This window comes from Acartia tonsa, chromosome 5 (genome assembly GCF_053477335.1).
Source record: "Acartia tonsa isolate MP-2025a chromosome 5, ASM5347733v1, whole genome shotgun sequence".
Taxonomy (NCBI): Eukaryota; Metazoa; Arthropoda; class Copepoda; order Calanoida; family Acartiidae; genus Acartia; species Acartia tonsa.
In genome coordinates, this window is record NC_137264.1 from 16,161,820 (window position 1) to 16,187,674 (window position 25,855).

The 25,855-nt window shown below is 31.9% G+C and overlaps 2 protein-coding genes across 3 annotated transcripts in view; one reads left to right on the forward strand and one right to left on the reverse strand.

Annotated features, from left to right (window-relative positions):
• LOC145318865 (creatine transporter-like) lies at positions 1-24,273 on the reverse strand. The gene is made up of 23 exons (XM_080160527.1): positions 24,114-24,273; positions 23,773-23,863; positions 23,028-23,073; positions 22,687-22,771; positions 22,209-22,248; positions 19,310-19,367; positions 18,721-18,810; positions 17,910-17,980; positions 17,121-17,199; positions 15,887-15,933; positions 15,130-15,161; positions 14,543-14,640; positions 13,772-13,843; positions 13,132-13,235; positions 12,629-12,743; positions 11,862-12,037; positions 11,543-11,613; positions 7,519-7,589; positions 6,923-7,008; positions 6,383-6,472; positions 1,838-1,957; positions 1,068-1,146; positions 1-385 (listed from the first exon to the last, which is right to left on the reverse strand). Exons 1-23 carry the CDS (start codon positions 24,229-24,231, stop codon positions 278-280), a joined length of 1,947 nt encoding a protein of 648 aa, XP_080016653.1. The 5' UTR covers positions 24,232-24,273; the 3' UTR covers positions 1-277.
• fid (class I SAM-dependent methyltransferase fire dancer) overlaps positions 1-25,855 on the forward strand; it is a 158,456-nt gene that overhangs the window by 12,275 nt on the left and 120,326 nt on the right. The gene's annotated exons all lie outside the window — the stretch shown is intronic.

Genomic DNA, 25,855 nt, shown 5'->3' on the forward strand with positions numbered 1-25,855 from the left:
AGGATGAAGAAAATTTATTAATAAAAACATACTTCATTATAATATAAAAATTAAAAATACAGTATTGGGTATAAGTGTTGTATTAAGAAATTTAAAAAAAAATAATGTTTTACTATTATGGATGTAAGAATAATCTGAAATCAAATCTAATCTAAAAAAATAACATTGACATAAAATTTTAGGAAAATTAAGTTTACATACAAAAGGTATTTGGAATGAAAACCTAACCTTTTCAATAAATAAAACCTAAATATGATTAATTTCAAACAAAATCTTATTAATCTGATTTTTGAGAGATTTGATCAAGGTCTGTTTTGGTTGATTTACTGTCTTCTTCGTTCTTAGTGACATCGTACACATCTTCATTAAACCCCTCTTCTTTCCACTAAAATATATATCATAGTGTATGGAATAACATAATAGGTAAAATAAGATGGCTACACCCACAAGAGCAAAATTCATAAATCAACAAATCTACTCTATTGTCTTTATTTAGTTTTCCTTGAAATTCCTAAAAACATGATGATTATTCATTAGGTTTATATTTAAAAAAATAATAAGGATAAAAATTCTAGTCATAAAACATGTAAAATATTGACAATTGCACATAGTTACCAAACTAGATGTACACACCTTTGGCTTCTGCTTGTAAGGTAGCTTTGTGTTTTTTTTATTGTCTTAGAATGACATATAAAAAATTTGATAAAGTTTTATATTGATTAGACATTTCTTTAAAGTCTGCCAAAAATCTTGTTGACCATATAACGTTTGCCAAGAAAGGTCCTTGGCGATTATTAATATAAATAATTATTAGTGCTCGGCAACCGCGTATAAACCTCAAATTTAAACCCGTTTCGATGCTTTATTAATTTATTGAAAAGTGGAATTACCCTATTTATGTCAATTTTTAGACTTTCAGCTAACTTTTAAAATGATTAACTGTTGATTTCCCTGAGGCTTACAGGCGGCTGACGCGCGGCTGCCGATTCCTATTTTATGATTATGAATAAATTTAGAAGCGTGGCTTTCATAATACTCACATGTATTGGTCAGTATGAAACACTCACCTTTTGAGCGGCCAGGATGGATGAAGCATTAGTAGCATCCCACGTTGGTGATGGTTGGAAACTGGCTGAGAAACCTTGCCTAAAAAACAATTCATTTTTGATCATGTAAGTTATAAAAAAGTAGGGTATAATGCTAAATAGCTAGGCATATATTTGCAATAATAATATACATAATACAGACGACTTCCTAAAGTCGAAATTGCAAAGACCGATTTCACGCTCATTTTTTGTAGCTATACTCTTTCTGAGCATTAATAAGCAAGTTGTAAAAAAGATCAGTCTTTCAAGTAAACTAAGATAATCCTTAACATTTTATTAAATCAATCTAAGCTTACATAATAGCAACTGTAACATCGATCAAGTAATAGGTTCGAATCTTAGCACAAACGAAATTTTGATAACATGTGTATATTCAGCCTGTATTTTCTGAAGCTTTTTATAGTTCCTATAAAAATGACGTCATACTGGCCTACCATTGGCCAATTAAAATAGGTAATTTAGTCTTTGTATTGGCCTATCATTGGTCATTGTATTATATGACGTAAATTTTTTATAGGCATTATAAAGAGCTTCGTATTTTCTACATAAACTATTAAAATTGGTAATTGTAAGTTAGATAGGGTCGGCCATAAAAAGAAAATTTTCTTATCAAAATTAGATGAGGACAATGTGCATTAAAAGGGCGAGTTAGGCGAGTCCTGTATGCAAAACTAACCAAATATTAAATTGTAAATGTCATCCTTACAAGTACAAGTTGTGACATAGCTTACCTAGCTAATGAGTAAACAAAGTATAGAACAGTGATAGCTGTTGGCAGTATCTCGAACACCCATCCAACTACCTGGGCCCAAGCTGGGTACTCGTACACTACTCCGTTGTTGTCGATATAACTAGAAAACACAAAAATAAGCAAAATATATTAGTTTTTGTATGTATTTGTTTTTTGTTAATATCTTTAGTGATTAAACAAATACCTGATCGATAAATAATACGTAATAACTGTATTCTAATATTTTTTTCATTGTTATAACTTTGTTTCGAGTAGACTAATTCCTAAATAAGGAAAAAAGTTTGTAAACTTTTACTGTATTTTAGTTTACTGTTTTAATTTTCCGTTGTGTTGATTAGAATCATTTTTGAAAGAATATTAAACAAAGTAAATTTGTATATAATAATTTTTATTAAACCCAAAAGTTTATAAACCTACAAATAGCAGAACTGTTTCCACCCCCTCTCAGATAGTTAAAACAGCTAAATCACAGTGGGAATTTTTGACAAAAATCTGGACATTCAAAAAAATTAAATCGACTTTTATCTATCTTAGGACGTAATAATGGCTGTAAGTAGACAGCTAGAAAGAAAAAAAATATTTGAAAACCTGCCTTACAAGTGTACTATTTTACTTATTCTGGGCCTACCTAAAAGTGCCGGGACTCAAACTGGGTGCACCTGACGCTATATTCTTGTTCACAAACATTGTTTGCATTGAAGAAATATTTACATAGCCGTTGATTTTGTTAAAATATTCCTATCCTAACTAAAGTTATGAAGGTTTATAGATTTTTCAAAAATAGGGTAGCTTCGCTCATCTTAAACAGCCAGACGTACTTACCAAATGCAAATTAGAAGTTAACAGGAGAAAAATTTAAGTTATTTTCGAGCTAAAGCAAAAGAAATTACATCATTTCTTCAAATACAAGTCTATTTATTGAAGTTTATTTTTGTCTACTCTTAATAAGTATTTGTCATTTGATCCAACTGTGTAAATATAATTTTAGTAAGTGTTACACAAAAGTCAAACTGTTATTAATTTGCATGAATTTGAATATCATATATATTTCTAATATAAAAGTTAAGATCCAATTTGAATCTTTCTTAAAATATAATTGTTAGAGATTTTAGCAAGATCTTAATTGTCAAATCAAAAAGCTTACTTTTTTATTCAATAGAATAGAAAATAGGGAAAATGTGGCTCAATTTAAAAATCCTAAAATAAGGATTTGCGCTGAAATTAATTGTTCTTATTTTTATTCGCCTCGCTTTACTGACAAAAGCGTATAAACTAAGCAATTAATTGTTTCTGAGAAAAATTGGGAAACACGGAATTGTAAATAAACAAAATATTTATTTTTTTCCAGTTATATACTAATTACCATTTTGTAAGGTTTTAATCATTTCAATGTAATCTAAAACTATTTTAACGTTTACTTTTTTAAAAAATCTGTTAAGAATACCCTCCCCCCCCCCCAAAAAAAAAATCAGCTGAAATTATTAAAATTTTGTTTTCGACTTAATTCCATTGTTGGTTACAGCTGCGAAATTAACTTCCTACTTTAACCTTAGAGTGTCTAAGCCTTACCACGTTTTATAAATCAATAATAAGCAGAATGATTTCTGTCTGTCTTGTAAGATCTCTCTAACTGCTTTACTGATTACTTGTTGATTTTTTAAAGCGATTTATTTTCTTAGAAAGTGTTAATTTAATCTCACAATTTAGAAATGGCGCCTTTACTATCTTTCTCTCTCTCCTCTATCTCTCTCTATCTCTCTCTCTCTCTCTCTCTCTCTCTCTCTCTCTCTCTCTCTCTCTCTCTCTCTCTCTCTCTCTCTCTCTCTCTCTCTCTCTCTCTCTCTATCTCTTCCTCACCTAAAGTTCAAAACCCACATTTATGCAATCAGTTTAATTATCTTTTTTTGAAACTTTTTTATTGAAGCTGTATGATGCTTGAATGTCAGAACAAATTTTTTTACAATATTTTTCCATTTCCCTGCTAAAATGTATTACTATGGGGAGAACGATTTTCCGCATTTCATGCTACAATTAACAACATTCTTAAATTTTCATTAGGTTTTTAAAAAATATGCAACATTAAATTTTAAAAAAAATCTCAAATTCGTATAAATGTTTCTACTCTAAAATATATTTGCTTGTTTTATCATCGATAATTAATCTAAAAATAAGAAGTCATAAAGAAGATACTATTGGTCTAGCTGCTATTTAGAACCTTTGGTACAAAACGACATATAGTAAGATCTTCAAACATCTTGTTACTTTTATATAATGATATAAATAAGGATAATTGCTAAAATGACACAGCATTCGTCAGCAATCGCCAATTTAAATTAGTTTCACTCATTTCCTATAAAACGATTAAAATTGTATTTCGTCACAATTATTACATTAATAAAATTAAAAATATCTGCGAATCAATTATTTTTTGAGGTGCTTCGCGCCCTTGTAAGTAAAAGTGTGAAAATACATGAAATAAGCTTACTTATGGAATGCAATAATTTACTTAGACATAAACAACTTCATTATGGTATTACGCAAAGCATACTTTGGATAAAGTAGTTTTGCCGCAATTTACTCGTATCTTGTGTGTCTTTTTTAACTTTGTATATGTTAGTTTTTATTATAAAAGTTGAATAAAACTTTAAAGTTATGACATTTTGGGGTAAGAAGGGGTAAACTACTTTTTTTCCTTGTAATAGCTTTGAATAGTTGAATTGCGAAGCGTCCAAAAAGCTTTGTGTTATACACCCCCCCCCCCCTTTATACTATAGAGGCGGGGGGGTTGTAGTAAGCCAAAGTTAGGGAGTGCTCTCCTCATATGAATATAGAGCTTCTTGTTTTATATAAGGAAACTTTTGGGTAGATAAAATACTTTGTTGAAATATTTATGGGACGCGCTCAATTAATTTTAGTATCAATTTTTACAAACATTAGTTTTAATGTTATTCAAACTTTTTAAGTAGAAAAGCTATCTTATGTCTGTGTATGCGAGTACACCATTTAATGCTGCTGCTAAAGCTTCGGTCCATTTCCCCAAAAGTGCCTATATAACACTGAGCCCCCCCCCCCCCCCCCTCTTATTTTAAAAATAAGGAAGTAGTTTTCCTTATGCCTCAACCCTACAAGGCTTATAATCTTCACCCTGTGGGACTACCTAGTTCCCAAAATAACGTGACCTAACTTGACCTACAGTAATAAAGAAAAGAAACCCCCTGACACCTATTTTAAATATATTTAATAATAAAATGAATTACAGGCAAACTCAGTACATATTCTTTACAAATGTTTGTTTATTTAATTTAAAATGTCGAAATAAAGATATCTTAAAACCAAATATTACTTAAATTTTAGTGATTATTTGCTCTTGTATTTTTATTCTTGACCTATGAGGTTACTGTAATCCAAAATTACCAAAAATACAAACACTTATATGCTAATATATGCGCAAAGATTTTCTTGTTTTCAAGTGATTGATAGTATAGCGTAATATTTCAAAATACAAATTTACACATAAATTAAAATGATTTTTTATACATTTGCATCAAAACAGGAATAAATTAGTAATTTGATTATATTATGAGTATTATTAACGTTGATTACAATTTAATAAAATCTCTTTTCCCGTGTGGCTTCTAAACCGAATAATATCCGCTGGATTAGAACCGGTTCTCAGCCATACTAAAAACTAATGTATTGCAACGTAATACGGACAATTTTCCACGAATATTGAAATAAAAATCATAAAATCAATAATAGTTTTGCTACCCCGGGACTTTAGCCCCTCGGGGCTAATAAAACTTGTCAGATAGACCCTAGTTACGAAGCAGTTAAAGTACTAAAAAATAAAAACTTTATTACTTTTTCTTAAATGCTTGCTAAGTAAAATATTTTTAAATTTTCTGACAATTAGAAAAATGTGTTTAAAACGCAACAATAGCAATTACATTGCAATTTTCAAACTTTTCAAATGTTTAAATTTTATTTTCCTAAATTATATAATAATCATATGTTTATTCTAACTAAAATTATATAGATTTTGTAGGAAAAACATGCCATTACTTGGATCTTACACCAGATTTTCATGTTCTCTAATAAATTGAAATTCGCAGCGGGATAAAAGAACGATAAGGGAAAGAACATTAGACTATAAATTATACTGAGCTGGATCTTTTCGATTTAAAGATTGGTATTAATAATCTTATGGTGCGCTGAAATGAATCGCCCCGGTTCAGCGCACCTATAAACGATTTAAAGATCCAGCTCTTGTCAAACAAGTTTTATAAACACCCTCTCACATTTCCTGGCTTACAAACTTTAACCACTTTCAATATTAATCGAACTGTTGAAATTTTCTGCTAATATTTTTAATCTACAAAATAATAATCGTTCACCGTCTTATTCCCTAAGTTGAATAATATACCCATATGATAGAATAGTAAAAAGTAAAAATGACTACTTCCAGATAATAAGACATCTCATTAAAGTATATCAAATACAACTATTTACAACTATAAAATCTTACTTCATAGGTTCATAATCCACCCAGGTGAGAATAGTTATGATAGCAACAATCAGGGGGGTGATTACCACCCACATGGCAATCCAAGTCATTCTAAATTAATAACAAAAAAATATTTAATAATATCCTAATGGGTAACTACTATAAGCGAAACTACTCTATAAGTGATCGTATATCTATTAATAACAATTAAGTTTCTTTCTTTTCTGTCTATTCTTTCTCAGGGATCTAAGGAGTAAGACAATGTCCGATAAAATTATTTAAAACCTCAATTATGATACACAAAATTACCCCTTCTATAGAATGCAATTAATGGTTGAAACATTTAAACACTTAGATTAATGTCTCAACCAATCAAATTCAATAACATTTCCCAATGTTGTTAGGCAACAAATAAGAAAACGTTATTATAAAACTTTGGGGACTAGTGTAATAAATAAAATGTTCTCTCCCTTCCTGATCCTTTCTTCTTTCATCGCGCATATAAATATGGTGCAGGACAGGGAGTAAGGGATGTAGATGATTGAAATGAAAACAGTTTACCTTAACCAAGATGGTAGACCAATTCCCATCTCCTCAACATTTCCCATAAACTTGTTAGCTCCATAAATATAGGATATTAAAATCATCTAAACAAAAAACACTTTCATTTATTATTATTTGTTTAAAATCCAGAATTTTAGGATCAAATCTATACTACTAAATGTCTTGTTTGCCAACTACTTGGTTTTGGAACTAAAAACTGTTTTTGTTGCGCTGCTATTGGATAGTTTGCTTATTGTTTTACATATTCCAGATTCAATTGATCAATCAAGTATTATTTTTAATCAATAGTTGCCCCTAATTGCAAATGATAGCTCTTGACTTAATCTTATGAAAAACACAATAGTCTTTTTGTTTTCTTTTTTAAGGGAAATAAAGTACTTTATTTCATTAAATTATGAAAATCATGTTCTAAAGAATTGCAGTAATAATAAAGAATAACACCATGAAAATCTCCAAAAAATGTAAAAAAAAAAATATTGTCTGTGTTATTAAGTTTATGAGGTAACTTCGCTTGTTTTGTAAATTGTCACATGTCGCAATGGCATAACCTATATATAGAGTATCTGCACTACTTAAAATAAAGTAAAACGCACCTCAACAAGAACTAACAAAAGCAAAGACGAGGTACATCTTTTATCAAAAATCTTGAACAAGTGCAGACCACCTAAAAAGATAAAATTAAACAAATATTAAAGTAAATAAAAACATAATTGGAACTACTAGATCAGGAAATGAGGGAAAATTGTACTGTAAATTACACAGGTACTCAATGTTTTATAACCACGTTATCTCATTCGTTGGCTCAGAAACTTTGGGTGCCTCATTCAATTTCGATTGGTCGGTTCGAAAAAAGTAGTGTCTAAACAAAAAGTAATCTACAGAATGAATAATTTTGTTTCTTATTTTAGAGTATACATGTCAATTTGACGTCCATTGTCTTATTCCTTAAGATCCCTGTTTAAGACACTCGATTTAAAAAGAAAACCATTTATAGGGGTGTAACCAACAAGCTAAGTAAAATTAAAAACAAATTTGAATGTAATTTTGTAAGATAATTCAAGCGACTAAAAAGCCAAATTAACCTATTTGTATCCTCTGTGGGTAGCTTTGACATTAGAAAGCCAAACCCTGCAGGGTTCTTTCCTAACTAACCTTCTGTACACATAGGTAGACCAAGTAGAAAGAATAGGATACAGCTATTTATCTACAGCCAACCCTCTGTACACATAGGTAGACCAAGTAGAAAGAATAGGATACAGCTATTTATCTACAGCTAACCCTCTGTACACATAGGTAGACCAAGTAGAAAGAATAGGATACAGCTATTTATCTATAACTAACCTTCTGTACACATAGGTAGACCAAGTAGAAAGAATAGGATACAGCTATCTATCTATAACTAACCTTCTGTACACATAGGTAGACCAAGTAGAAAGAATAGGATACAGCTATCTATCTATAACTATCCCTCTGTACTCATAGGTAGACCAAGTAGAAAGAATAGGATACAGCTATTTATCTACAGCTAACCCTCTGTACTCATAGGTAGACCAAGTAGAAAGAATAGGATACAGCTATCTATCTATAACTATCCCTCTGTACTCATAGGTAGACCAAGTAGAAAGAATAGGATACAGCTATTTATCTACAGCTAACCCTCTGTACACATAGGTAGACCAAGTAGAAAGAATAGGATACAGCTATCTATCTATAACTAACCTTCTGTACACATAGGTAGACCAAGTAAGAAGAATAGGATACAGCTATCTATCTATAACTAACCTTCTGTACACATAGGTAGACCAAGTAGAAAGAATAGGATACAGCTATCTATCTATAACTAACCTTCTGTACACATAGGTAGACCAAGTAGAAAGAATCGGATACAGCTATCTATCTATAACTAACCTTCTGTACACATAGGTAGACCAAGTAGAAAGAATAGGATACAGCTATCTATCTATAACTAACCTTCTGTACACATAGGTAGACCAAGTAGAAAGAATAGGATACAGCTATCTATCTATAACTAACCTTCTGTACACATAGGTAGACCAAGTAAGAAGAATAGGATACAGCTATCTATCTATAACTAACCTTCTGTACACATAGGTAGACCAAGTAGAAAGAATAGGATACAGCTATCTATCTATAACTAACCTTCTGTACACATAGGTAGACCAAGTAGAAAGAATAGGATACAGCTATCTATCTATAACTAACCTTCTGTATACATAGGTAGACCAAGTAGAAAGAATAGGATACAGCTATCTATCTATAACTATCCTTCTGTACACATAGGTAGACCAAGTAGAAAGAATAGGATACAGCTATCTATCTATAACTAACCTTCTGTACACATAGGTAGACCAAGTAGAAAGAATAGGATACAGCTATCTATCTATAACTAACCTTCTGTATACATAGGTAGACCAAGTAGAAAGAATAGGATACAGCTATCTATCTATAACTAACCTTCTGTACACATAGGTAGACCAAGTAGAAAGAATAGGATACAGCTATCTATCTATAACTAACCTTCTGTACACATAGGTAGACCAAGTAGAAAGAATAGGATACAGCTATCTATCTATAACTAACCTTCTGTACACATAGGTAGACCAAGTAGAAAGAATAGGATACAGCTATCTATCTATAACTAACCTTCTGTACACATAGGTAGACCAAGTAGAAAGAATAGGATACAGCTATCTATCTATAACTAACCTTCTGTACACATAGGTAGACCAAGTAAGAAGAATAGGATACAGCTATCTATCTATAACTAACCTTCTGTACACATAGGTAGACCAAGTAAGAAGAATAGGATACAGCTATCTATCTATAACTAACCTTCTGTACACATAGGTAGACCAAGTAGAAAGAATAGGATACAGCTATCTATCTATAACTAACCTTCTGTACACATAGGTAGACCAAGTAGAAAGAATAGGATACAGCTATCTATCTATAACTAACCTTCTGTACACATAGGTAGACCAAGTAGAAAGAATAGGATACAGCTATCTATCTATAACTAACCTTCTGTACACATAGGTAGACCAAGTAGAAAGAATAGGATACAGCTATTTATCTATAACTAACCTTCTGTACACATAGGTAGACCAAGTAAGAAGAATAGGATACAGCTATCTATCTATAACTAACCTTCTGTACACATAGGTAGACCAAGTAAGAAGAATAGGATACAGCTATCTATCTATAACTAACCTTCTGTACACATAGGTAGACCAAGTAGAAAGAATAGGATACAGCTATCTATTTATAACTAACCTTCTGTACACATAGGTAGACCAAGTAGAAAGAATAGGATACAGCTATCTATCTATAACTAACCTTCTGTACACATAGGTAGACCAAGTAGAAAGAATAGGATACAGCTATCTATCTATAACTAACCTTCTGTATACATAGGTAGACCAAGTAGAAAGAATAGGATACAGCTATCTATCTATAACTAACCTTCTGTACACATAGGTAGACCAAGTAGAAAGAATAGGATACAGCTATCTATCTATAACTAACCTTCTGTACACATAGGTAGACCAAGTAGAAAGAATAGGATACAGCTATCTATCTATAACTAACCTTCTGTACACATAGGTAGACCAAGTAGAAAGAATAGGATACAGCTATCTATCTATAACTAACCTTCTGTACACATAGGTAGACCAAGTAGAAAGAATAGGATACAGCTATCTATCTATAACTAACCTTCTGTACACATAGGTAGACCAAGTAAGAAGAATAGGATACAGCTATCTATCTATAACTAACCTTCTGTACACATAGGTAGACCAAGTAAGAAGAATAGGATACAGCTATCTATCTATAACTAACCTTCTGTACACATAGGTAGACCAAGTAGAAAGAATAGGATACAGCTATCTATCTATAACTAACCTTCTGTACACATAGGTAGACCAAGTAGAAAGAATAGGATACAGCTATCTATCTATAACTAACCTTCTGTACACATAGGTAGACCAAGTAGAAAGAATAGGATACAGCTATCTATCTATAACTAACCTTCTGTACACATAGGTAGACCAAGTAGAAAGAATAGGATACAGCTATCTATCTATAACTAACCTTCTGTACACAAAGGTAGACCAAGTAAGAAGAATAGGATACAGCTATCTATCTATAACTAACCTTCTGTACACATAGGTAGACCAAGTAAGAAGAATAGGATACAGCTATCTATCTATAACTAACCTTCTGTACACATAGGTAGACCAAGTAGAAAGAATAGGATACAGCTATCTATCTATAACTAACCTTCTGTACACATAGGTAGACCAAGTAGAAAGAATCGGATACAGCTATCTATCTATAACTAACCTTCTGTACACATAGGTAGACCAAGTAGAAAGAATAGGATACAGCTATCTATCTATAACTAACCTTCTGTACACATAGGTAGACCAAGTAGAAAGAATAGGATACAGCTATCTATCTATAACTAACCTTCTGTACACATAGGTAGACCAAGTAAGAAGAATAGGATACAGCTATCTATCTATAACTAACCTTCTGTACACATAGGTAGACCAAGTAAGAAGAATAGGATACAGCTATCTATCTATAACTAACCTTCTGTACACATAGGTAGACCAAGTAAGAAGAATAGAACACAGCTACTTATCACAATCCAGATTCTATACCTGAAAAATTAAATCAAGCTGTAATACAATCACAAAGTAGACCAATGTCTGTTAGTCTGTCTTCAGATTAAGATCTTGGAAACCACTGAAACGTTTGGGCTACACTTATCAGGGAATAGCCTTTTTAGTCATTTCATGGTTTTAAGCTATTTTCTTGTTGGTTAGGACTAGCCTTCCCCTCTGAAAAGCCCCCCCACCCTCAGCTAAGAGAAAATTCTTAAATTTCAAAACAAACAAACAAAACCTACTTTGTCAACGAAGGTTTTTCATCAAGAACAAATGCAAGGAATGTCTGTACCCCGCTGCAGATGGAGGAGAGGGCCAGGTTGATCAACATGAAGAAGAAGAAGAATGACCAGAGCGGGGGTGGGGACATCTTCAACACTGCCTCGGGGTAGGCTACGAAGGCCAAACCAATACCATCCTGTTAGAAAAATATTTCGTAAGTAAAAATGAAGTCAGGAATGGCCACACAGAATTTGATCACCCTTTATTATAATAATCTGCAATTTATATCATTAGCAGTAGCTGCTATGAATATATCATCACTGGGAATGTACATCAATTCTAATTCTATTTTTGTATCCCTTGAAATACCTGAATGATTTGCAAAATTACCACATTCAAAATTAAAAATCATTATTAGTTGAAAAGTTAAGAAATATTATAAGTCAACCTTGACTCCAAAAGGTTTTAAGTCAACATACAATAAAACTTCAGAATAATAATTTTAAGTCTAATATACCAGAGAAGGAGGGAATATTGGGCTGTTTATCACACTAGTCTCCAAAGTTTTTTAATAACATTTTCTTATTTGTTAGCTTAACAATTTTGGGGACTTATTGAATTTTGATTTTATTAAGTTGAGTGTCCAATCGTTTTAAACAATAATTGTAATCTACAGAGGGGTAATTTTGTGTAACATCATTGCAGATGTTGATAAATTTATTGGCCATTGTCTTATCCCTTTAGAACCCTGCTTGGCTGCTAATATCCTCTCCCTCCCAGTCTTTACCTTGAGTACTGTACGTACATCCCCGCCATCAGCTAAATTCCCCAGGATTGAGAAGACAACTACTCCAGCAAACACAGAGGTTAAAGAGTTCATGATTCCAATTAGCCATGCGTCTCTACAAAAAAAAAACTATAACATTTACACAATACTAGTTTTCAGAAAAATTCAATCCTTTATATAGAGATAAATAGAGATAAAAAAGCTTCCGTGGATTATGATTCTAATATGTAAAGCATATTAATGTATATCTTCGGTTTGTTATTATTCAACTATTTTTATGGTTACATTATATATTATGCGGTGCCTAACCTCACCTAAATTATTAAAGAAACATACGAGAAATAACCCCCCACCCCCTTTTTTATTAATTTCAATTTATTTCAAATATTTGGCGTGAGGATTTCTGTGCTCGACAAGACACTATGAGGGAAACCATCAAAATTACATATTTTTTTTCCTGGTGTCATAATTTTATCATCAAAATTAAATAAGTGTTATTGTCCCTGTGACAGTTATTGTTAACTTGATTATAGCTGGACAACACAAGCTGACTTCCAAATCCAACTGACAGCGAGAACAAAATCTGCGAGGCGGCTTTTCCCCATATCTAAAAAACAGATATATTTTTAACATTTAACAGTAACATTTGATCTCCTTAAAGCTTATAATCAATGCAATGGCTCATACTTAGGCATTATAATTTTTTATTGTTTTTAAGTAATTATAGGTTTCCCGCAGGCAAATTTTATATAATTCTTGTTTCATCAACCGATTTTTTTTTTAAAGTGAAATCTATGTAGGTCTCCCTAGAATGTAAAATAGCCGAAAAACATGAATTCATTTTCTGTTAAACTCTAGGTGAGAACTTATTTTAGTCTTGGGTTATTCATCTCAAGAAAATGTGGCATCAACACCACCCACATCTCTTAAGTCTTACTTTGACCTATGCTAAAATAACCTGAAAATTGTCCTTCCACTTACAGATCGTAGATGAAGGAATTTGCCTGTTTATGGGCCAAAGCATGCTTTCCTTTTTATTCTTGGCCATGCTCCAGACATGGCAAAAGTGTCATTATTTAATGTATGAATTGGCTAGTGTTCAGGCTCGAACCCGCAACCACGGGTCTACAGGCCAATACTTACTTGATAAGAAGATGATTGCGTGTAAAGATCCCAGTCAGGGGAAAAGAATTGCTCTATACCTTTCAAAGCATTCTAGAAATAAATAAAATATTGGAAATATATTCAGTGTACTTTTAAAGCAAAAAATATTTATTTAGCTTTATAATTTATGTCATTGTGAAGTGTATCTTATTGTCAAGTGTAACTTTATATCAAGTGTAACTTTATGTAAAGTGTATCTCAGTAAGATGTATAACTATATATAGCTAGTATATTATTATTGTACGTATATCTTTACGTCAAGTGTAACTTTTTATCAAATGTACCCTTATGTCAAGTGTATCCTTATGTAGGCATATCTTTTTGTCGAGGACATCTGTAAATCAAGTGTATCTTTATGTAATGCGTATTTTTAAGCAAAGTAATTCATTATGTCATCCTTATTATTATGTCAGGTACAGTAACTCATTATGTCATCCTTATTATTATATCAGGTGTATCTTAATGTCATGTGTATTTTTAAGTACAGTAAATTATTATGTCATCCTCATTATTATGTCAAGTGTATCTTAATGTCATGTGTATTTTAAGTACAGTAAATCATTATGTCATCCTTATTATTATGTCAAGTGTATCTTAATGTCATGTGTATTTTTAAGCACAGTAAATCATTATGTCATCCTTATTATTATGTCAAGTGAATCTTAATGTCAAGTGTATTTTTAAGCACAGTAAATCATAATGCCATTCTTATTATTATGTCAAGTGTAACTTTATGTTGAGTGTTATCACCTGTTTTCCATTGATAAGACTGTAGATAAGTAGAACAGTTAGAACAAAATAGGGTGACAGAGTAATTACATAGGAAGCTTTACCCAAACTCTTCAGGCCTAGAAACATTTTATTTATATTCTTATTTAATTTTAAACACATAAAGAAAAAGCTTTATATAGTGCCTATACAAAAAGGGGATAAACTTTTGGCCTAAGTATCCCGAATTACGTCATATTAGAATATTTTATTATTGTAGTATGACGTCATATTGCCATTAAATTTATCCATTTTTTATAGGCGCTATAAGGAGATTCCACAAAGAGTGTTTTAGAAAGCTTTGCTTTCCCTACTCGGTCAATATATGTATGTTTTTTTTTAAAATGTCATTGTTGTTTTTGATGTGCTTGTATGATTGGGATTCCTATTAAAGTCAACTAAACTTCCACTTATCAGTATATTTCATTTCAAGTAATTGTCGTGGCTGACATGATATCAACAAAGCAATTTTAACACTTTGACACTAAATATGTATATTCTTTCTTATTTATCAAATGGTTCAGATCCTTAATTCATAAATAAATCTAAATTAATATAATTGTGTTTACCTTTGATTAGAATTAAGCAAATGAGAATCCAACTGAGATTTTAAATCAAATTATTGTTCATCTTAGTTTAGTATGATTGCATATGTCGTCTTTGTTGTAAATACAAAGAAAATACAGAAGTATTATGACAGGGAAAGATTGTCGTCAATTTAGGTTGATATTTCCACTGCCATTTATTGGACAGTTCGTGTATCCAGTAGGAGAGGCAGAGATTGCTTAAAAGGGGTGGTTGGATGGGATTGTTATTCTAGCCCGCTACAAGTTTCATTCATTGGAGTACATTATAATCTGGTGTAAGATCCTAGTAATAATTTTTATCATTCCAATGAGGTTATAATTTTTCTTGTATTCTGAGTATATCTTCCTATGGCACTAAAATTCCAACTATTTCAGTTTTTCAGGAAATTTTTACTGTGCACGGTAATGAATTGCGCCTGTTTTTAGGCCAAGAAATTTCTCGTGCTTTAATAATTGATGTGGAGCAGAAAAAAAAAATATTAAACACGTTCGTCCCTAGCCAATAGAGGCTATGTTTTCGAGGGGGGGGGGGGGGTTTATAAAAGACCACCCCAAGATCTGTGTAAAGCTTACATAAAATGGAGAAATCAATCAGTTTAGTAACTAAAAAGATCTTAACGAACAAGCACAAAACTTATTACTTACATAAAAGGATATTTAGTTATGTAAAGGTGCCAGCTGAGATTCGAACCTATCTCCCTCTCTTTACGGCACTTTTGTTAATGTAATAATTTGATTCCTGACAAGTAAGGAGACAACAAGTTCCCATTTTATACTTCCAAAATCCTAAATACATAATTATCAGAATAGCGTTACATATACATACACAGCAGTTACATTTCATATATCATCTTATTTGTGCCCAACTTTTTTACTTTCCATTAGTTTACCCCAAGTTTATACTGACAAAGTATAAATATTCTGGAAAAATTTTGATTAAATAAATTCTGTGACTGACAACCCCTCATTTTATTATTTCTAATTTTGTTTATTACACTGGACCCCAAATTTGTATAATCATTTTTAGTAGCGAAGCTACTCTATAACTTAAAATGTCCGTATGTCCGTCTGTCTTAGTTTGGGGGAAACGTGATTTTCTCGGCTCCTATAAAAGATATACAACATTCCCATTATTAAGGAGCCCAATTAACTATAAAACATCAATGGCGGTTTAGCGGGTTTTAGGCTAATTTTGTATTTTTCACATTTTTCTCCATATCTTTGGTGTTTATGGTCCAATTTCCAAAATTTTTTCAGTTTTATATATCAGAATAAAATTTCCTGTCATTTCATGAAAAAACTATGACGGTCAGACTGCCTTTAAGCAGGTTTTAGGCTATTTTTTTTATTTTTCACATTTTTATCCATACTTTTGGTGTTTATAGTCCGATTTCCAAAAATTTTTCAGTTATAGATATAAAAATTAAATTTCCTGTCTTTTCAAGAAAACATCAATGGCTGTCAGACTGCCTTTTTGCAAGTTTTTGGCTATTTTTATATTTTTCCCATTTTTCCTCATATCTTTGGTGTTTAAGGTCTGATTTCAAAATTTTTTTAGTTAAAAATATCAAAATTAAATTTCCCGTCAGTCTGTTAGTCATAGTACTGATATATAAGTATTAAAAAATTAAAAACAAATGTTGAAAAGGTTTCGTGATTTTTCTCAAATATACATGTTTTTGACAACTAATCTTTAAATTCTTATACATAATTTTTGTGCTTTGCTACTTATGGATGTTGTCATCCTTGTTTCTTATAATTGGCTTAAGAACTTTGGGGAGTAATACTGAAATTTGATTGGTTGGCCTATTAAATTGAGTGTCTAATTATTAATAGTAATCTACATAAGAGATATTTTGTCGATGAACGTTGGGGGATGTATAGAAATTTATCGGCTATTGTCTTATTCCTTTAGATCCCTCAAAATGCATTGATTTGCTGTCTTACCCCTTAGAAAAATAAAAAAAACTTACATCAAAAGTTCTAGATGATCCATCATAGTATACAAGACCTAGAACTTTACGGAAGTAGTAATCATAGGCTGGGCTTGTTCTAAATATAACAAGGATAATTATATCCATAGGAACCATAATAGTAAACAAGAACATAGGCTAGACTTGTTCTAATTATAACAAGGATAATTATATCCATAGGAACCATCATAGTAAACAAGAACATAGGCTAGACTTGTTCTAAATATAACAAGGATAATTATATCCATAGGAACCATCATAGTAAACTAGAACATAGGCTAGACTTGTTCTAAATATAACAAGGATAATTATATCCATATGAACCATAATAGTAAACAAGAACATAGGCTAGACTTGTTCTAAATATAACAAGGATAATTATATCCATAGGAACCATAATAGTAAACAAGAACATAGGCTAGACTTGTTCTAAATATAACAAGGATAATTATATCCATATGAACCATAATAGTAAACAAGAACATAGGCTAGACTTGTTCTAAATATAACAAGGATAATTATATCCATAGTAACCATCATAGTAAAGAAGAATATAGGCTAGACTTGTTCTAAATATAACAAGGAAAATTATATCCATGGGAACCACTTGGGTAAAATACCAAACAATTATTTAGGCACTTTGCGCAATGGTTTAAAAAATTTCGATCCCCTGGAATAATGATTTTAAGGAGGTCCTCAACTACAGGATTAATTTGATTCCTTTAACGATCCAGTAAACAGTACAGGCAGTAATTTATATTAGAATATTTTTATTAACAAACATCTTGCCTGTTATATACTTGATCAAAGGTTTGATACATATTTTCCTGTGTTGTTGAATCAACATAATAACATTCACCCTACAGAATTATTGGTAATTAATCATAACATTATGTTTTAGTCAGAAAGGGAGGTGACAATGTATCCCCCCCCCAAAAAAAAACTTAACAATTTAGCTGGGGAAATATCAAAGGGAAATGATATCCTTCACAAAAAAGTACCTCAATAAATTTAATCTACCAAAGTAAACATTTTGTTTGCGAGAAATAATTGACAGTGGGGATTAATTTGTGGTATATTTTTACCCGGTTCATGTGATTGGTTGAAGTCTTTGTATCCCTTGAAAATTTTAGACATTTAGATAAAGAAACCTTAGACAGCTAAAAATAAACAAACATCAAATTATTTTCAACCAGCGGCCTAAAAAAATTTCTTGGGGGGGAGGGGGGGGGGGGGGTTGATGTAAAAAGCCTAAACCAACTCAAGACTTAAAGTCAAAATTAATTAACCTAGAACCATTTTAGACCTATGTGAAGCTTACCTTAAATGGAGAACTCAATGAGTTCAGTGGTTAGCGAGATCTTAACGTACGAGCAAACCGGAAAACATATTACTTTATGAGGAGATACGCCCCTAGAGACACTTGGGGGTGGGATGAATCCTTTCCCAATATTTAGTTTTGTAAATTTTGAAAATCCCTGCACCTATGAGAAGCTACATTGTAAAAGAGAACCATATCGGTTCTTTTGTACAAACAGACAGACTCACCGACATCTAATTACTTTTATAAAAGGATTTAAGAAAAATTGAATGGTCTTACCACGCTGTTTTCATCATATAATTTACCATAATATTGACAAAATTCTTCAGACTTTACACAAGCATTGTTGAAATACGTAGTTTGGTTGTTCTGAAAATAATATATATTTATCAGATTGTTTTGGGGTATTTATATCAGTGTATTATTTTATTGAGGTAAATGATTAACCAAGATAGGAAACCGTGTAATTTTTTAGATGTGTAGCCTAAAACCATCCCAGCTAAAATAGCGGATTGTTATATTTAGTTAGGATTGGCTTAAACCGTTTAATTACCATGTAATTACCTAGAAGAGCAGCCTAAAACCATCTAAATACTTTAATAATCTACAAATAAAATAGTATAAAACCATCTCTAGACCCATATGAAGCTTCCTCACAATGGAGAACTCAATCTTAAGCTTCAGCTTATACAGTTTGCATAATAATAAGATAGTATTAAATAAGTAATTACCGTCTTAAGATTTTTAATAAAATCTATCAATAATGATTTGTGTTCGTTTTACTATCTTTTATCGAGTAAAATTGCATGAACTTGCAGATGTTGCCTATACTAGTTATAGAGTAGCTGCGCTGCATTACTTTACTTACTTGACAATCGGTTTCTTGTTTCTGTGTCCAACACGTTATTGTGTTTATATCCAAATCACTAAAATATATTTTAAAATTCATTATCAGACAGATAATGAAGAAAATTTGTTTATTCATAACTCAAATATCCTATTATATTGATTGATTGCTTGATTAGCCATAATTTCTTAGGGTTTGGACCAAAGTTATCATGGAGCAGGCTGAGGCACTTTTGTATGCCACTATAGGGCAACTCAAGCTTCGCGTTCAAGTACATTGTGACTTGACCCGCTGTCTCATGAGAGCTCCTCACTATTACCTTACCCTCGCTAAGTATAGCGGGTGTCCCAAATTAAGTCACCGTAATGAATGACGCTCTCTCTGCAGATGAGCTTGGGATAAGGTTAGTACTAATATTTTGTGCCTGTCTATTAAGTATTCAAACTTACAACAAGGGGAAGTTGTGTGATTAATTTTGCGAATGAGAAATTCGAGTCAACTTATGGAGATTTGAACTCGAACTATGATCACCATAGCTCAGAGTGCAACCACAACGACCTCTTTAATTTTATCCTATTATGTAGGAATTTTCAATTTGTTTGTTAAGATATCATTAACTACATAAATGATAAAATTCTCCATTTTAGGAAAACTTTATTGATTTTTTTCGATATTTCAGTAATTTTAATTATTTTGCAATTATACATATAATACATGTTGAAGCGTTAATTGCAGAAATCGAAGACAGACAGAAAGAAAGTTACTTATACACAGAAGCTTTGCTTTAAAAAAACGGATCTACTGCAGTTGACGGTAAAATATTGCTGGTAACGAATATTGCCAAAAATCTATGAATTTTAAAGGCTGCTAACTGCCAAACGGCTGAACGTACAGATCATACCCACACACCATTTTAAGCGGCATAAGAAGGCCTACAAATAATCTGGAAAAGCCAAGATCCAATGATGCACAGGGTAAGCTTCACTGAAGAAAAAACGCGTAAAATAGGCCTTTTTCGCGCATTTCTCTGCACTACGATAATTATGCATTGTTGATTTATGGCCATTTCAGATTATTTGTAGGCCTTCTTGTGCCGCTTAAACCAGTGTGCGGGCATGATCTGTACGTTCAGCCGTTTGATATCTAGCAGCCTTTAAAATTCATAGATTTTTGGCAATATTCGTTACCAGCAATATTTTACCGTGAACTGCAGTAGATCCCAAAAAAACTTCTTTTTTAATAGCAGACTTATATGTAAAAAAAAATAAGTAATATGGATTTACATTATAGCGGAAACAATCCGACACCAAAAATAAATATATTGTCTCTACGACCTCCCTAGGGTATCATTAATTTACACTTGTTTATCCTTTTACATATTATACAGATTGTGCCATCATTTCCGCAAAATGTATCAAATATCATGAGATTGTTAAGACCGCAAATTATTACTACAGCTCAAATTTTCGTTATTGATTTGCCTTACTCTCACTAATAGCAATTTGTTTTCTTTTGTGTTTTTTTTAAATATAAACTACTTTTCGAATATAATAATATGAGGAAGTGTTAATCATATTATACACATGATATTTATGTCTATAAAAAATGAACAAGTCCATAAGTAGCGAAGCAATAACAAGTTTTCATAATTCCTATATGAAGTAAATGTTTGTGAGACTATTTAACCGCTGCCTTTGGGTGTTAGGGTAAGCCAAACATAGAAAACTTTTTTACTTTTGAACATACTTAATTTTTTTCAATTAGGGGGGGGGGGATTTCTGGTATATTTTACAAAATATTTTTTATAGATATTAGGTACCAATTTTTCCCGAAAATAATTTCTTTTTTTAGTGGTTTTCATAGATATTCCAATTTATAGAGAGAAAATGAAATTATCTTTAACACGACAACACAACAATTTATTTTGGATATTTTTCTCCAACTCAAATTGGATCACTTAACAAGCTATATTTTGGTTCCAGGACAAACGCAGGAGTCCCAAACGTCGGAGTGGAAAAACGCAGGAGTGTTAAGATATTAATTTAATTAAGTATTTCTATACAGATTAGGTTAGGTTAAGATATGAAGGTACAAATAAACCCCCAGCAGAGTTTAGGCATCAAAAAAAAACCTGTAAGATGGTCTGAAATAGGTTAGGTTGGGTTAAATGTCCACTCCGACGTTTGTCCTAGGACCTGTATTTTCCATCCTTATTAATGGTTTGATTAATTTAAAAGCTTCCCAGTGTTAAATTTTCCCTGCAGGATGCAGGGGCCAACTTTTTTAAAATAAGAGGGGGGGGGGGTGATTGTTAATTTCTAGCTTTACAAAACTTCATCTCACAGGATAAAAAATCGTTGTTTGGTGTTGGTGGTATATTTCTATAAAATTTGACTGACAGCCAACCTTTATCTGAAAGTCCCAGCTTTGCATGGATTATGATATAAATACTTTTACTATTAAAGTCGCGCATATGACATAAACAGAGTATGTAAAATTTCAAATTACATCATGAGTTTCACAAAGCTTTGTGCGAGATTCGACAACAAGTTTCATGATAAAAAATAATTGAGTATTGAGGAACTTAATTAAAAGGTGAAATGAAAATGGAAATTTATTTGATTTCATATCAACACACAAATAAAAATCAATATAACAGATCTATAGTATAGATGTATATACAGACAACTTTTTCAAAGACCTGTTTCTTCTGCTTCTAAATCATTTTCTACTACTTGGCTGTGTTAATATAAGCGACACCATTGGTTGATTTTCAATGACCCAATAGAAGGGTTGCATAAGGTGCGATGGGGAGAGTTAACCCTTTCTCCCTCTAGTGTTTTACTCTAATATCACAACACCTGCATTAAAGACAAACGTGTTTGACATGTATAGCGAAGCTTTTCACAAAATAACTTACCCGCAATTCTCCCAGGGAAGGTATTGTTGAAATCCAACAACTAAAATCAAAAGTGTATCAGTTTATATCTAACAGCGAATCTACTCCACAGATGCATATGTCCGTATCATTATGTTTAATTTACTATCCAATGTTATAGATCAGCTATGATAAACAAGAATGACAATATCAATACAAGTGAAGCTCTAAAATCAGAAGGAAGGACAAACGAACAATAACTCTTGTAGAGTGTCAGAACTTAATAAGAACATTAATTTCTATGTCTAAACGAAATTGTACAGAAATTTGTCGCAAAATTGTGCAATTGAAGTTGCTACACTTTCTAATACGTACCTAACTGTTCTAGGAATCTTCATTCAAAGTTTGAAATCGATAGGACAACTTTAACATGTCTAAATCAACGAAATGAGCTAACCGTTACAGACGGACCAACCGACCCTAATTATAGAAGAGCTTCGCTTTTAAAAAGTGTAATTACCTAGATAAACATTAGCCCATGAACAAATAACCACATAGTAAATATTCACAAGAAATCTCACAAAAATCATTCCATAACCAAGACCCTAAACAGTAGAATTTTTTTGAGAATAATGTTTGTTTTAAAGATCTCGAAAATGGTTGATAATCCTTTTATAAACAAGAAGGAAAGATTTCAAATATGTTGGGTCATTAGAAAAAATACTTTCTGGTAAGTATCACATTAGTCGTGTTTCTTTTAAAAAGTTATGTAAAGTCACTTTGATAGCGTTCTAGGAAATACTGATGGACATGCAGACATAATAAAGTTCTGGAGTAGCTGCGCTTTTTAAAGTAACTTACAGAAAGGGCAGGAACCATTCTACCCCATACTTTGTTGGCTCCAACACTGAATTTAAAAAAGATGATCAAAATAATATTTTATATTTTCCGAAGAGGTGGGAGGGGGGGGGGGGGGGATAACCTATCATATTAAATTTATGAGGAAACAAACTTTAAAGGAAAAAATCTAATTCTGGGGCATTTAAATTTGAAACTAATTCTTTGGTTGCACGAGCTTAGTCTGGCATTCCTAAATCAGTAATAGTTATATTCGCATCGTATTATAAACGGCTTTCCGCGGATGTAGAATGTACAATTGTAAGATTAAAACCAGTTTTTTAGCCCCTAGGTGCCGTAGGCACGGGCTAAAAAAAGCTGGTTTTAATATTATGATTGTACATTTTTATATTCGTAGAAAGCTGGATATAATACGATGCTAGACATAGTTTTTTCGTATGAATGAGAACCGGTTCCTATCCACCCGATTCGAATGAATACGAGAAAATATTTTTTAGCGTTTTCAGTTATAAATCGACCCTAAAACCCGCGACCGTGGATTAACACGTATAGTATTGGGAATGTAGTGGGTTTGAATCTCGACTTGGTTGCCTGTAAGTACCATTGACAACAGAGTCTTTCATATGAGATAGTACACGAGAAAATGACTCAACCCTTAGGCTAGTAACTATGAAACATTCATGAAAATTAGTGAAGTAGTTTACGCTTTTAGGTGACGTCTCGCCGGCATGATTAAAGGCCCCCATACCGAGCATATTGACCGGCAGAGAGCTCAATGAAGAAAGCTGGAAGTCCGACCAGGAAGAGGGCCAACACATAAGGAATCAAGAAACTACCACCTTAACATAAATTAAAGTGTTATTATTGAAATTCAAATGCTATAAATCATAATTCAAAACCTCCACCTGGTAAGATGCTAAAATATATGTATATATATTTTTAGCAAAAAAAATTAAGCTACTCTAGAAGAGACTGTGTGCTTTGTTTTTTTTTCTACTCATTGGTTGATAAAACAGGAAACGATTCTATAATATTAATTTTATCACAGCTGGTAAATGTGGAAAAAAATGTATCTAGCCTGAAAATTACCTCCATTTTCAAATGCCACATAAGGGAACCTCCAGACATTGCCCAATCCAACAGCCAAGCCAAGGGAAGAAAGAAAAAACTCCAAGTGGTTTCCCCATGACTCTCTTTCCTCCGTCATTGTTAGTCTTGCTTCAGTTCTGCAGATAGTTATTGATAAGATTCACTTTAAAAACAAGTAACTGGGCATAAATTAATCATCAACTAAAAATTTTAATAAAGAATTCCTTTTCTTTTCATTTTTACTTTTAGCAAAAGCATCCATAAAAACGAAGCCTTGAAAAGGTAGGACAAACTAACCTTAACACTTGTAGAGTGTCAGAACTGAGCATGGAGAATATTAATGCATAAGTCTAAACAAAATTGTAAGTAAATTTGTTGCAAAACTTCTATAATACAGGATACTGTTTAAGGACATACTTACATGTTGAGAACATTGTCACTTTCTGGTAATGATTATAGAGTTTCTACGTTTCCTAAATAGTACCTAAATGTTATAAATAAAAAATAGATAAAAACATTCTTGGACTTATAATAAGCTTTACTATCAAGATGATTGTATCTTCCTTGTTTATGGACAGTTTAAAATATATCTATAATACAATGTAGCATGATGTCTGTCTGTCCGTCCTTCCGTCTGAAGCTTAAGATCTCGGTAATTACTGAACTGCTCGGATTCTACTCTTCAGGGAATATACCTACTGGTCCTGTGGTGGTTTTAGGCTATTTTCTTGGGGGGTGGGACACCCCCCCCCCCCATTAACCTTGGTCCTTTTTTTGCAGGAGATTTCCTTGGTCCTTCTTATTTTTTTTTTTACAAATTTCACCTTAACTTTTTTTATCATCTTTTGGGGCAAAGCACCTAGAGGCTAGGGGCGAAGCCGCTAGTAAAACATAACATATTTAAAATTAGATAATCGATGTACCGTATATTTTTAGTTCTTCATTAAAGTTAGATTTTGGTTCAGTATTAAGTAAATCTACTTATAGCTATTTAAAAGCTTATTTATAACTCTTAGGTGTTAATGGTCGGCTTTTTGTAATTTCTTTATTTTCACATTAAATCATAAAAATCATAAAAGTTCGTATTTTGAGGGAAAAATCCTCAAAACGAAATTTCTTCTTATTCAAATAAAAATAATTAAAAGACTATTTATCAGTTATGATTTTTCTTGAGTAAATTAATTACATTTATCTTTATAGATAAGAAATTTACAAGAAAAATCCTAATTTGACATTTAAAAGCTAATCTAACGCAAATTTGTAAGGGTTTGGTGGCCGCAATTTTTTGTGGACTTTAACAAGTGTTAGATTGACTGTTTGAATATTGAATAACCAAATGTATAATGATTGGAGGAATATTGAATAACCAAATGTATAATGATTGGAGGAAAGAATATCGAAAACCTAATATCAGCTAGCTGTAGTTTTAGTAGACATGAGATAAAAATCACAAATTATTAAAATCCAAGCTTTTTATTTTGAGGGGGGGGGTAAAATTGTACTTAGAGGGGTAAAAAGGCGCGCGAAGCGCGCAGCAAATCTTTTTTAACACCCTCACAAAATTTTTACCCAGGGGGTAAAAATAGCTTGGTAGAGGGGGTAATTATCCCCACTGGAATCTGTTGGCAGTGGTATTTTTTTTTAAATTTTATAATCTAAAAAGGTACCTATCTAATAATAAAATACTATTAAATATTTATGAGTAAAAATGCACGCGAAGCACGCCAAATTTTTTTTTGTTA